Genomic DNA, 14200 nt, shown 5'->3' on the forward strand with positions numbered 1-14200 from the left:
CAAATGGTCACATTACAGTGTGGATGACAAGTCCAATTTGGCCAAGCTTGACCAGCGACTTGGCGATAGTGTGGACTAGGCATTACAGTAAATGCGACTAGTGCTTTACTTCATCGACAAGGTAATCAGTTTAGCGTTAAACTTAGTCCTGCAGCCTCAAGGTTAATGGGTATATCGGCAACCGATGCTGGTGGAACAATTTTGTCGGTATTTAAGTAGACCTGTCAGGTAAACCTCCCTTGATTATTTTTGACGCCCAGTAGCAGCTAAGGTGATCAAAGGCTAAGTTATAGTGAAATAATACACAAGTTTAAAACATTATGAACTACTCTTGTAAAGATTAATAATATTTAATGAAGAAACCTATTCGGCAAAAACAAACTTATTTATTGTTATAAAGCATTCGATTATACATCAAGTTACCGTGATTCAATAGAAGAGAATATTTACATGGATTATACAGTATATACATTTTAATAAACTTGATAAAGTAGCCTATATACATAAAAATGTTTACATCAACTATAATACAACCAAATAAGTATCAGCTTCCACCATTCATTACTTATAATTACATAATTAAATATTTAAATTTAGTGTACAGGCTATTAGAAAATCAATGACAAATTCTTGAAAGATTGATTTTACACAATTAAATTGAAAATTGAAATTACATTAATCCAGTTGAATGATAATAATTATTGAGTATCATTATTAACTTGATGTAGTTGAAACTACAATATTTTAAGCCATATAACTTGGGTAAATTTAAATTTATATCTGATGGTCACCTCGTCCCATGCATTATTATGATTTCATTGCTCTTCTGTTGAATAATTGAAATGCTTTATTTTAAATTATATATTGAAGCCTTCTTTCAGCTCCTTATACAAATCAAGTGATCGTCACTATACATAGTAGTAGCTCCATTCTTATGCCACCCAATTCCTCCACTACCAACGAAGGGCCGTAAAATAAACGATTTTAGAAACTTTCTTGACTAAGCAGGTTTTGGTTGCTCAGCAACCCATAATAACCAAACAGTAACATTAAACTAGCGACTAGAATCATTCGTATGATTGGTTTACACCAAAACGTACTTAGAATAATTTTAAAATCATTTACATAAATAGATCCATAATTAGCGTACTATTTGTAACTATTCTAATACAAGCATTGTTACTCAACTTATTATGAAAAAACCTGTTTCATCTTCATCGCATGAAAACATTCACTTGCTTATCAATGTTGCTTATCAACTGTTGAAAGTGGTACGGATGTTACTTCACAGGAATAGATTTGGCTACCCAGTGAAGAAGAAGCTGATGTTGGCTGTCCTATCTATCAGTTAATGATAGAGAAACAGCACACTAACCGTCTATTCTACCTCACACCATTGTCATCTCAAGCATATTTTCTTGACCGAACTAACTATTCCCTTGCTGTGACGACCTAGCAAACATAACTTTATTCCATCAGATGGCAATCCTATGATAGTAGTGTTGGAGAGGCAAGGCCAACTTCAATCAGTTTGCAAAAGTGATGTTTAAGAAGCGTGGCCAACTATGTCATTTTAGCAATTGTGGTGTTGAAGAATTGGCAACTTGTTGGAAACCGAATCATGTTGTCAACTGTGTCATCAGGTTGGCAATCTTGGTGTTGAAAAGGCATACACGAATCCGATCAGTTGGCAGCCTTGGTGTTGAAAAGGCATGCACGAATCCGATCAGTTGGCAGCCTTGGTGTTGAAAAGGCATGCACGAATCCGATCAGTTGGCAGCACTTCGGCCCTACTTTTTTCAACACCAGACGTTGCTCTGGTGATTGAGATTTTTTACAATTTTTAGATGAATTTGCTCAGCCGGTTGCTTTGTCATGAGCGGTCTCAAGCATGCCAATGGGGTTGACCTGCAGGTTGACCTCATTGTAGGCCGGAGGCGGCAGGAACTGGATGTTGAGTTTGATGGAGTCGTAGCAAGGTGGCATGTCGTAGGAGAGAAGACTCGTGCTGCTGTCTGAGTAACCTAGGTTGCCCTGCAATCGGAAAACGAAATTAGAACCCAAGACAAAGAATCAAATCAAGTCAAATGTTCAATACTTTCAGCATTGTATCACATCACAAACAAATGCATCAAACATTTTAAACAAAATTGAATGTAGCGACATGCAATATGGACCTGCATGTTATTATTTAGAACGATTAATATATTGCTGGTTTTTTGTTGAAAATAAATTGAATCCAAGTTGACTAGGCTACATATCACTGCGTTGTCCAAGTAGACTGACTACATATCACTGTGTTGTGTGTGATATTGTGGTATTTTCCACACAAAAAAAATTGAAACGTACTAATGAAAAACACAAATTTCTATTTTTGTTTCTCACTCTCAAGTGTTTTAGAGCCACATTCTACTATACTACAGTTCAAACAAGTGATGTTTCCCTCAAAGTTCTATCGATTTTAATTTTTTTCGATAAGATCAGATTTAGTAGTTTGTATTAAAATCTATGCGGGCTTAGATTCTTCTTTCACACTTCAAAAAATATAAGCTAGCTATTCAATGAATCATAAAAACACAAATAATATAATTTTGTGGACACATTATTAGCAAGAAATGTTCAATCCAAACAATCCTTTTTATTGACTCTCACTTCCGTAACAATGTCAGAATTTTACATAGTTTAGACACTACTGTTGAATATTTATGGTTATTGAAATTTAAGAGTGAATCCTGATAAATCAAGAATATTAAATCTGGATTTTAAACCTTTCCAGTTGAGAAATTACTATTATAAATTCAAATTCAAATTATTTATTTGCTTTTTCATTCATTTACATCATTTTTCACAACATTATTATAGACTAATAGTAGAATTTGCTGTAATGGTACATCATTTCACAGTTTGCCCATACATTCAAGACAATCATGATTTTAGGCATCACATTTCTGTATGGGAGCATTACGTTGAAATATATTAACTTAAATATCAGATGGGCACTTTAACTTTTGGTCCCAGCTGAGTTATGACAGTTGTAAGGCCCATTAACGGCTTGAATTATAAATTCAGGCAAGATGAGACCTTCCCGCAAAGTATTCCCCACCAACAAAATATCATACGAATTTACTATTATAACTTCATTAAAATATAATAGATATTTGGGGAGTCCGATCTCACTAGGCGTTAAATCTGAAAATGCGTAGTATGCAATCTGAAAACAATTATAAATAAAAATGACTCGCTGTTCCTCTAAATCCACATACAACTGGTATGAACTGGACTTCAATGCCATTGATATGTCTCAGTAGGAAATTAACTTGCTATTCATCTATAAATTGCTTGTTGAAGGCTTCAATTTTTATTCAGTACTTTCATCACATATAAACCTTGAGACAGGTTTAGCATAACATTCAATGGCATAGGAATAAATTGAAAATAAATTCATTGTTGAGATAACTTGTCATAAAACGAGAAGTGTTTGAGTGTATCAGTTACTGTAATTTATTACGTATTTATCAAGAATCTATAAATTTGTCATCTTTCTTGAAAATTCTGTAATTTTTACTGATTCAACTTGATCCATTTTCTTAATTAAAATTGTTACTGTAATTTATTGAGTGTAGTAGATAATATTAAAAGGACTCATCTCAAATATTCCACAATAAATAACTGTAATAATTTATTATTATTTATTAGCTAGGCTATCATCAATACATTTCAACTGAAGCTAATCTTGGAATGTTTATGAACACACTTATGAAATTGATTTATTTGAACAAACCAAAAATACTGATCAAAGTGCAAAAAGTGATTATATATTAGCAAAAACAATGAACAGATTAATTATCACAGTATTGTTTTATGATAAGTACGGTACCCCGAAAATTTCCTCTTTTTGTGTAAGACATCTTATTATGATTTACTGTTCCATATAATTATCAAGCTATTCAACTTATACAAAATAATCTGTATAGCAAATTTAGTCAGACAGAATTATTTACTACTTGTCGACTGATTGTGAATACGGGTTCAATTGTTTCTTTTAGTATGAATCAAATAATACAAAGTAGAATATTTTAATTATTTATTTTTGCAACAAACCTGATCTCTGGAAGGGTTGCACGGTTGAACGCCAAGCCTGTTGATGGTGTAGTAACACACGACGATGCTGATCAGGAACAAGATGACTGCCAAAACCAGAACCCGGGTTCGACTGTTGGCGTTGACAGTCCAGTCGTCGGCCATGTTTGCATGCAGCTCGAACACAATACACATCATCGAGATAATTGCCAACGTCAGCAGAAAGATCTCCTTGCCGCGAGGGGTCTGTGAGGGAGGAGTCTGTTTGCCGTGCACCTGCAAGAGCAATGACAACTGATCGTATAAGACCGGTACAAACTGATAATGAAACACAAACTGTTTTGAAATTTCACAATTGAAATTAGACACTATTTTGGAATGGGAAACACTCTAATAGAAATTTTAATAGAAAACTATAACAACAAAACAATGATTATTGAAATTCCCAAAATAAGATTGATTTAGAATCCAAATCAAATCAATTTCTTCAATTTATTTGCATAAGATGACCGCTAGAAACTGTTGGAAGAGATAGAAACAATATTGTGTCATTCCAGATTGATCCATTAACTTCGAGTTAACAGACTTGTTATACCTACTGTCACAGTTAAATGTATAGATTAAATAGTTGATAATAATATAAATTATTTATCATAAATTTGAAATGTTGAAGTATTGGGAGATATAGTAAGATTAACTTCAAACTGTTATTAGCATTGGCCGGTTGAATGAGAAGCATTTTGATATTATTTAAAGGGAAAATATGCTGATAGTTTGAAGTTTAGCATCTCACATATTCAGTCTGTAGGCTACTTAAACACGGTTCATAAAATACACATTTAGACAAGAAGCAATGGAAAATATTGAAATAATAATTAATCATTATGTAAAGACACCCACCCCAATTGTTTAATAGTAGCCTAGTCTCTTCTTTTAATTTTTCAGATTAATTTATTCTCACTATTCAGTTTAGAACTGAATTCTACTTTGGATTATTAAAATTTGTAGTTTCATGCTCTTCCTTTGGAGAACGCTTACAAAAGGTCTCATCTTTTTATTTAGTTAATGTTTATTCTAAAGTTATACTCTCATACACTATTCTAACTAATTGAATTGTTCTTCGATTTAAGTATTAATGCTATTATTCAATATAATAAATTTTTGTCTACTTCTGGCTTCAATAAAAAATCCTACAAAATTGGTCAGAGCATTGACTTCTACTAAAAGCTTAAGTTTAGCCGGCATTCAAAGAGAGGAACAAAATCAATATTTGTACAAGATTGGGAAATGAAAGCGATTCATATTAAGAGATAGAGCGATGTATGCAATGACAGCAAAGGAAGAAGTAATTATTTACCAAAATATTACTTAGTTGTTTATATGATGTTTACCATAAAGGCTTGTGATTTCCGTTTGTGGAGCTAGCAGTGGCAGAGTGTAGCATCCTTATCTGATGCTGTCAGCCACCACACGGAGCACGACCTTAGTGCCGCCATTTTATAGTTGCATGGATTTAGCTCCAAGGATTTTGGCTCCATGGATTTAGGTCCATGGATTTTGACTCGATGTCCAACGCAGTGTGCACGTCGACACAGATAGCTGGACAAAAAGTCAATGTTCTATACCCATTTCTACGCCATTTTCTACCTTTTCTATGCCTATATACCCTGTCATATTTTTTAATTGTTTTAGCCAAGTTGGAGGTTTAGTTAAGAAGAAATATTTTATTGCGTGAACCGTGGAGCTGGCCTTCTAATATCAAAACTACACTTCACAATTTAGAGTTATCTTTATGCAAGCGCAATAAATTACAGATCTTAGGTAGAAAGGGAATTGGTTTTGTGTAGTCTCTATTAAAGAGAGATTTCTATTGGAGAAAAACAAAGTAAATCAGAGACAAATCAATGTACTTTCTTATTTTTGTATCAGTTTATCATTTGTATCCTGTCAAAAGATAAGGGGAGGGAACCAGAAGAAGGAAAAGAGTTAAATGGGAAAAGGAAGAATTAGAAGGAGGGGAAGAAGAAGTAAAAGAAGAAGAAGAAGATGAGAAGGATGAGGGAAGATGAGAAGGAAGAGGGTAGAGATAATAAAGGCGGTGAGGAGGAGGAAGCCTTTAATATAGACTTTAAGATAGCCTATATTTTTACTTTTAATTTTTCTTACTCCATTCATTAGAGCCTTCAGCACTACTTATTATTCCTTCCCAAGTAGGTGGGTTACCTATGAATTTATCCTGAAATATATTTTTTATTGTAAAATGCAAAATTATTCATGTTGTAGTCTGTTAATTTTTTCTCAATATGGTAGGGCCAGCTTCACAAGATAAAGTCCCTCTAACAATAACATATTCTTCAACTACCTATATGTTATATTATAACAAAATTATAATAATCCAACTGTATCTTGGCCAGAATTCCCTCTCAAAATTGTGAATAGATATCAAATCAGGCTTCCTATTTCAACATTTCAATAAGCACAATCTTTCAGTAATTCGTCACTAAAATGCATAAGTTGTGCGATAGGCGACACGTAGGCCCCGAAAACTTCAGGGTTCAAAAGGTTACATTTCAACAAAATTGTATAAAAATAGAATAAAATTGAGGACGAGAAGATAAGGTGATAACAATATCAAATCTATCTAGTGGGAGATCCCTAATTTTTGGTCGTTATCTTTGTTTGTGTGGCAAGTCACGTATCAACTGTTTGAACTAGCAAATGTATTATCTATGAAAATATAAATCAAAGTCCATTTTATGTTGTTGTTATTGACACAATAACAATAAAATAAGAGAATGACGAAAACAATAAGGTGAAATTATTAATTTAGATAAATTAAATATTATTAATCGAATAATCAACCTCTGGTGTTCGAATTCTCTAAGGTTATAAGAGAAATAAGAAAATTATGAAATGGTTGAAAACTAGAAGGTGGAATTAATCATCTGAATTGTTTGGGTATTATTTTTTATCAAATTGAATGAACTTGTTTTGAAGCATACGCGTAAGCAATAAAATTGAAGACAATACCATTGGAATACACTGTTTTCAATCCTGATATATATTAGTAATCTGTTACGACAAGGATAAGGTACGGTACAAATACCATTGGTACAATTATATTTTTCCAACGTTGATTCACTGCTCTAAATTACCAATGAACATTCTCGTTGGTTCTGGAAGCTTCTACAGTACGGTAGTACTTTCTCTGTTGAGAGATATTACCTATATAGCCTATAGCCTATACTATTAATCCAGCAAGCTATAGAGCCTATTTATTGCCTTATATAGGATAAAAAATATTAAGTACGATAGCAAGGAGAGAAAATACTTTTCTTAAATGGATGAAATTGGTTTTAAAATTGTTAATAGTTTATCAGCTTGAGTTATTCTCTACATCATCTTGGAAAAAACTGAATTAAGATACTTCACTTCACTTGTGTGGACTACTTTATTGAAATTAATAAAAACAATATAAAAACATGAAGTACCTTTTTACTTTATTTAGAATACAAAACAACAAATAATGATTTTGAACTAATAAGGGAAAATTCTAATATAAAAATACAACAACATTTAAAAAAATCAGGCGTCTATAAACTGGAATGTAGTAATTGTGAAAAATTTTACATTAGTCAAACACGTAGATGTTTTCAAAAAAGGTTCAATGATCATAAATTTAGGCTTTAAAATAAAAAAATACTACTGGAAGATCGGCGTTTGCTGAATATTTGATTGAAACTAATCATAATTATATCGATATAATAATATTAAGCTTAGGTAGCAAAAGTACCGTAATAAATTGAATGTTAAAGAAGAACTATATATATCTATAAAACTGCAAAATTAAATAGGAATATTTTAATAAATATAATTCAATTCGACTTAAATAATCCTATTTTTGATAAAACTGAAAGTCAAATATGATTAAAATTAAATAATTTCAACCAAGGAATAACGAATAAGAAATAAATAAATTATATGAAAATAAGCATATGAACATAATTTTATCTAATACCAACTTGTTTATTTTTACTTTCCTTGCCCTGTTACAATAGGTAAGGAAAGTATTGCTTTCCGAAAAAAATTAAGGTACCCCAATTTCTATATGTTTCAAGGTCCCCTGAGTCCAAAAAACTGGTTTTTGGGTATTGGTCTGTATGTGTGTGTGTGTATGTGCGTCTGTGTACACGATATCTCATCTCCCAATTAACGGAATGACTTGAAATTTGGAACTTAAGGTCCTTTCACTATAAGGATCCGACACGAACAATTTCGATCAAATGCAATTCAAGATGGCGGCTAAAATGGCGAAAATGTTGTCAAAAACAGGGTTTTTCGTGATTTTCTCGGAAACGGCTCCAACGATTTTGATCAAATTCATACCTAAAATAGTCATCGATAAGCTCTATCAACTGCCACAAGTCCCATATGTGTAAAAATTTCAGGAGCTCCGCCCCATCAATGCAGATAGATTCCCAATTATCAGGCTTCAGATACAATTGAAACAAAAAAAATCAAGTGGAGTAGATTGAGCATGAAAATCTCTACAATTAATATCCAGTAACATTTTCACCTAAAATTGAAAATAAGCTTTAAATTCGAGAAAATGTGATTATTCAATTGCAAATTATTGTTGATTCTATTGAATCATTCACTATGAAGAGAGAGCAGACCTCATGTGTGTCTCCAGCGTTATTGCCCTGTCACCAGCTGGCTCAAATCTTTGAATAGTAGACTTGAGATGCGCGGGAACACTAGCGTCAGGTGATCAATTTTCATAACGGCAAGGAAAGTTGTGTGAGTGCGCCACATCAGATTTTTGCATTTAAACTTGAAAATAGCCAATGTCGGCCGAAACTAGTTCTTTGAAATGTGTTAAAGTTTTAAAGAAAAGGGTAGTTCATGTTTTTAACAATTTGAATTAAAATATAGCCTATATTGATACATTGTTCAAAGTGAATCAAGTTGTAGAGGAGCACGTTTTCAGAACAACCTGCTTGGTCATAGCCTACTCACAAACACCTCATGATTTAATAACAATTTTAATACAGTTTATGCAATTCATGGAAAATCGTTCTTAAAATATAAACCTTTTCTTAGAAAATAGTCCTAAAAGAATACCGTAGGGAATGATAGTTTTTTGACCAAAGTGATCTAAACTGAAAATTTCTTAGTTATTATCCATTGCACAGCAAGTTTTAGTTATTGGATGATAAGAAAATCTATCAAATATCTACAGATTAAGTGATAGCCTATATCAAATCAGTACCCCAGATATATTCATAGTAATATCCTATTATTTGATTCCCTCATTTAACATTAATTTCATATACAATCCTGCTTATAGGACCAGAATCACACCATACGTACAGAACTTTGTTAAATGATACTATAATAATTAGCCTACTTTGTGTAACCAAAATGTATATAGTTATGGTTACTAAATGTATATAGTTACTAAAGACTTGGTTACCTATAGTTTACAAGTACCATAAGACCGTGGTAAAGACGATATAATTATAATGTAGCCTACCAATAATTTTATTTAATAAAATTACAGTTTATACAGGTATAAAAATTGTTCAACGAGAAGTTTCTAACTAGAAACAAAAGTCCTATTAAAGTATCAAGAAATAAAAAAATGTATTAGGTACCCTTTTTAAAAAAAAAATTACTCTCAAAATATGTTTCTTCATTGATGTAATTTTTAAATCAAGTCATTTAAAACATGTAGTGATTAAATTTTTTGAAAAAGGGTACCGTAGGTACTTAGATTTTCATTTTATTTCTTGATGGATAAGAGTTGCCCTTCAAAGTATATAAAACTGGACCTCACAATATTTAAAAGCAGAAAAAAATTTTATCGCACAGCCTATCTCATTAAAGTAGTACCTAATTTGAGAATAAATAATAAAATCGAATTCATATTATTTTATTTATTTTTAGTAAGAAATAAAGCTTAGAAAATAAGAAAAAACATGCAATCAGTATGAAAGCAATCGACATTACATTATTTGAAATGGAATAATTGAATACTACATTACCAGTTTAACTGCGGCTTCCTCCTCTAGTAACGTCCACCTCTTCGTCGATTTCTCTAACATTTTAGCCCCTTCTTCTCCTTCTGCTGCTCGCCTTTCTTCTTCTTATTCCTTCCCCTCTTTTCCTGCCAATAACAGGATTTCAATCAGCTACAATTGTTTCAATCTGCTGGATTTAAGTTTCTACTTAAAAACAATAGTATTGTCGACCGTTAGTAAAATGTAAAATCTTCATACAACTTCAAGATCAAATCACGTCAAATTCGAACAAAACTTTCTAACAACGTGTCTTAACCGCACCCAAGATGACAATAAACTGACAAAATTATTCTAAATGTGTTATTGAATGCAGCAGTAGCCTATGGTGAATTATTGATGCGTCATAAGTGCTGTGTCTTATCAGTGGAGTCGACTGTGATAAGGATGACCGAACCTCGTCGAAAGATGACCTTTTACAAATATTGGCCCAACGCAAACTGAACAGACTCGAGAAACATTTCCGAGGAAAAAACGATTTGGAACTGATTATGTAAATAAAATGTAATAAATGCAACTTGATCTAGAGATCTCACGACGGATTTTACCGGAATTAACCAGATTCGAAAGATGGATATATAGTGAGATTCATATTGCCTGTCAGTATTAGATGTAAGAGGAGCGTGCATGTTATATAATAAGGATTACTGACATTTTTAAGTGGTTTAATGTCATCGATATTCGCTTAAAACTGTCAGCATTGGTTGGATGCGTAGCGTCGATGTCATTATGTAAGGAATGATGACAGTGAGAAGTGAATCTCACTATAGATATATGTAGCCAACTGTGGTCAATAATATATTGAGATTGTCAAGGTCTCGAAGGATCGTGGAAAAAACCACTGCATACATTAGCAAAATGGAGAAATCAGCGACAACTTGAATGACCAGGTGGAAAACTACAGGGGACTGTTGCATAATCAAGTTGGATTTGCATTCCTTTTTTGCAACTTTTTCGCCAAAGTGACATTCACTTCAAAGTGTCAGCATTTCTTTTGAATAACAAACATAATATCAACTCTTCTCATTCAAATAATGCTGACTGTCTGTAGTGAACCTACTTATTTTTTTGGACGGTGAACTATTTTGTCTTCCACTTTCATGTCGTTTATCATTCAGTTTTTTATCGATTATAATTTCTTGAATGAGGAATTTGTTTGTCTTCACCTTCCATTATTCTTCTTATTAACTCTTGAATTAAAGTTCCTTCTTTCCCTATTTTTTCAACAGTGAACCTACTTATTTTCCTTGTAAGTTGAATTTGTTTATTTTTATCTTTCATGTTTTTCTATCTCCCAGTTTTTAATAAATTATAAGTCATCAGTAGTCATCAATAACTACTTAGATATAAATTAATTTCAATATTATGCATGATGTTTTCTTCCAAGCAAACCTCTTACTAGACCTATTTTCAAGAAATAATATGTTGTTTATGGTAACGTTTTTTCAGCTGCTACTCCCCACTAGCGGACAAGTTTTACTAATGCCAGTAGTTTTCCACTATATTATATACTATTCACGACTCCATGAGTAGGCTATACTTCAGATGGTGTGTACCATGAGTAGACTAAAGCATAATTCTCTCTCTATGGTCTATGAGGATGACATTCTTACTTTTGGGGAGCTCTTTTATAAATGAAGGCCTATTATTACTGTAAATTTTTTCTTGATATTCAAACAAAGATGTTAAAAATTCAAAATATTATTCAAAACGCTTTAAAAAAGTTAATCATAATAAATTACCTATTATAGAATCTTGTTATAGAATATCTATTGTATTTTATATTTACGTCCTGTTACTTTTGAATGATTTGATTACAAGAAATAGATTACTGAACTGCAAAAGTTCATGTTATTTATTAACTTATACGATAGTTGTGTTTACCTTTTCTGAGAACTTGTTAATGGCTTATTCTCGCAAATAATGTTGTATAATATAATGCCATAGTTATATTACCATTTACATTTTTATGCATAACCCCTGTTCACTACTCAATTAATTCATTTGTCCAGTACGGTATAGTCGTGCTTTGTCATTAATACATTTTCTCTCAATTCCATCCTATGAATATTATACGAGAACGAATGTAGTAGGCCTAGCTATCACTTATCAAAATTACGGTATTTGATAAGACCAGGATAATATGCTATTTATACAACAATTATTTCGAGTAATTTGTATCTTATCGCTGTTTGTTTTCTAAATAAAGCTTTCAAATTCGTTGCGGGTCGATGAATGTAGAAATTCAACGCACTACATTTCATTCATCAAAATCCTATATTTTACTATTGATTAATAGGATAAAGCTATGCATCAATGACCGCTCTATCTCGATTTAATTATAGTATATATTTCTATTGCTGAAACAGTAATTTAATACGATTATAACGTATTTTGTTTTCAAACTGCGTAAATAACTACCGTATAAGTTTCTTACATAACAATTAATAAGTAGTATTTTCTGAAAGAGAGGTTGTTCAGTTAACCCTATAAATGAATAAAGTAATTATGATCTGCTTGGATATTTTAGATTTTTATTAGTTTGTTATTGAATGAAAAATACATAGTAAAAATTCAGATATCCGTAATATTATTTCACTTTTTGAACCTTCTAAAACGAGTTTATAAATATGAGATTTAAGTCATGCATTAAAACATTTTAAACTAAGGACCGAGACTCACGAGGTGTTTTCAGACGAGTCGGCTTGACACGACAGGACAGGAACCTCTCCAATTAGCTGATCATCAATACGTCAACCCATTCAGCGTCTGACTCGTCTAAAAAACGCCTCTTGTGTCTCGGCCCTAAAGCTTTTGAGACATTTCAGAAGAGAATATTTTTCATATAGTACTGGACTTACACAAATAAATTAGCCAACTTCATTAAAGGCTGATAAAGTTCCTACTCATATCAGGAGTGAATGTTCCTTCCTCATTTTTCGAAGCGAAAAGTACGTAAACTTTTTGTAAAAAAATTACTCACGTATTATGACTGGCAACATATTTCATGATGATATTGCACATTTTGGCAAACCCATAAGAGACTTCAATTTTATTAATATACATAACAAGGTGAGCATTTGTTAGGGTTGGGGGTGAAAAGGATACGGCGGTAAATGTGAAGAGTTCATTCCTTTTCTTAAATAGGCCAAGTAATTATGCTTCCTTTAACTGGGTTGGCAACAAAATACAAACCCTCTTACTCAGTACCCAGTTCGTAAAAAGTTGTTCAGTGATAGGTACTCAATTCTTACAGAGAGGAAAAGTTGATTCAATCATTTAGGATATAGTTGAGCTGATGTATTGTGTGCTTGTATATTTTAAACTGTTCCAGTACATCAAATTTCCTATTTTTGTGTGCAATTCCATGATTACCTATTGTTTATGCTAGGTGGATAGTGTGGTCAGTGAAGATAATGTGTTTTGCAAAGGTGGAATGGGATGAGTTGGAAAGTAATGGCTCTATAGTGAGGCTCACGTTATAATGGCAGTGGAGAAGGATAGGAAAACAGAGCTGCTAATAATTCTCTGCTTTGCCACTGCCTGTTATAGAATATAGCTGATACGGGTAGGTATATATTTAATGTAATATTAATTGTTTATTCTATTTGAAATAATCAATTATATTTTATTAAAAAAACAACAAGGATTTTTATAATTGAGATAAAATATTTTGTTAATCAAGTATAGCCTATTTAAAAAGCCATGTTGCAACGTTCCGGAGCTAGAATAGGATAGTGCTACCTGCTACGCGGTATCTGCTTTGTCGGATGATAGACAAGGTGCCGGTTGCTCAAAAGCCGGCTAAATTTTAAACGTGATTAATTCCATAAGAACCAGAGAAGCCGTCTTATAAAAAAGACTAAGTGCCGGTTGCACAAAAGCCCGTTAAATTTTAACCGTGATTAATTCCACGAGAACCAATCAGAGAAGCCGTCTTATCAAAAAGGCCTTCTCTGATTGGCTCTCGTGAAATTAATTACGGTTAAAATTTAACCGGCTTTTGTGCAACCGGCACTAAGCTTGTTTCTTAAAAAATT

General features: G+C 32.4%; 1 protein-coding gene across 2 annotated transcripts; it reads right to left on the minus strand.

Moving 5' to 3' along the window:
* Positions 1 to 366: 366 nt before the first annotated feature.
* Positions 367 to 10658, minus strand: LOC111062855. Of its 2 annotated transcripts, XM_039425899.1 has the most exons (4): positions 10128 to 10601; positions 5472 to 5679; positions 4102 to 4356; positions 367 to 2034 (listed from the first exon to the last, which is right to left on the minus strand). In XM_039425899.1, exons 2-4 carry the CDS (start codon positions 5472 to 5474, stop codon positions 1858 to 1860), a joined length of 435 nt encoding a protein of 144 aa, XP_039281833.1. In that variant the 5' UTR covers positions 5475 to 5679; positions 10128 to 10601; the 3' UTR covers positions 367 to 1857. The 2 variants fall into 2 exon arrangements, with proteins under 2 accessions (XP_039281833.1, XP_039281831.1); XM_039425897.1 differs by lacking the exon at positions 5472 to 5679 and having other exon boundaries at positions 10128 to 10658.
* Between the last annotated feature and the right edge of the window lie 3542 nt (positions 10659 to 14200).

The sequence above is a fragment of the Nilaparvata lugens genome, chromosome 4 (assembly GCF_014356525.2).
Source record: "Nilaparvata lugens isolate BPH chromosome 4, ASM1435652v1, whole genome shotgun sequence".
Lineage (NCBI taxonomy): Eukaryota > Metazoa > Arthropoda > Insecta > Hemiptera > Delphacidae > Nilaparvata > Nilaparvata lugens.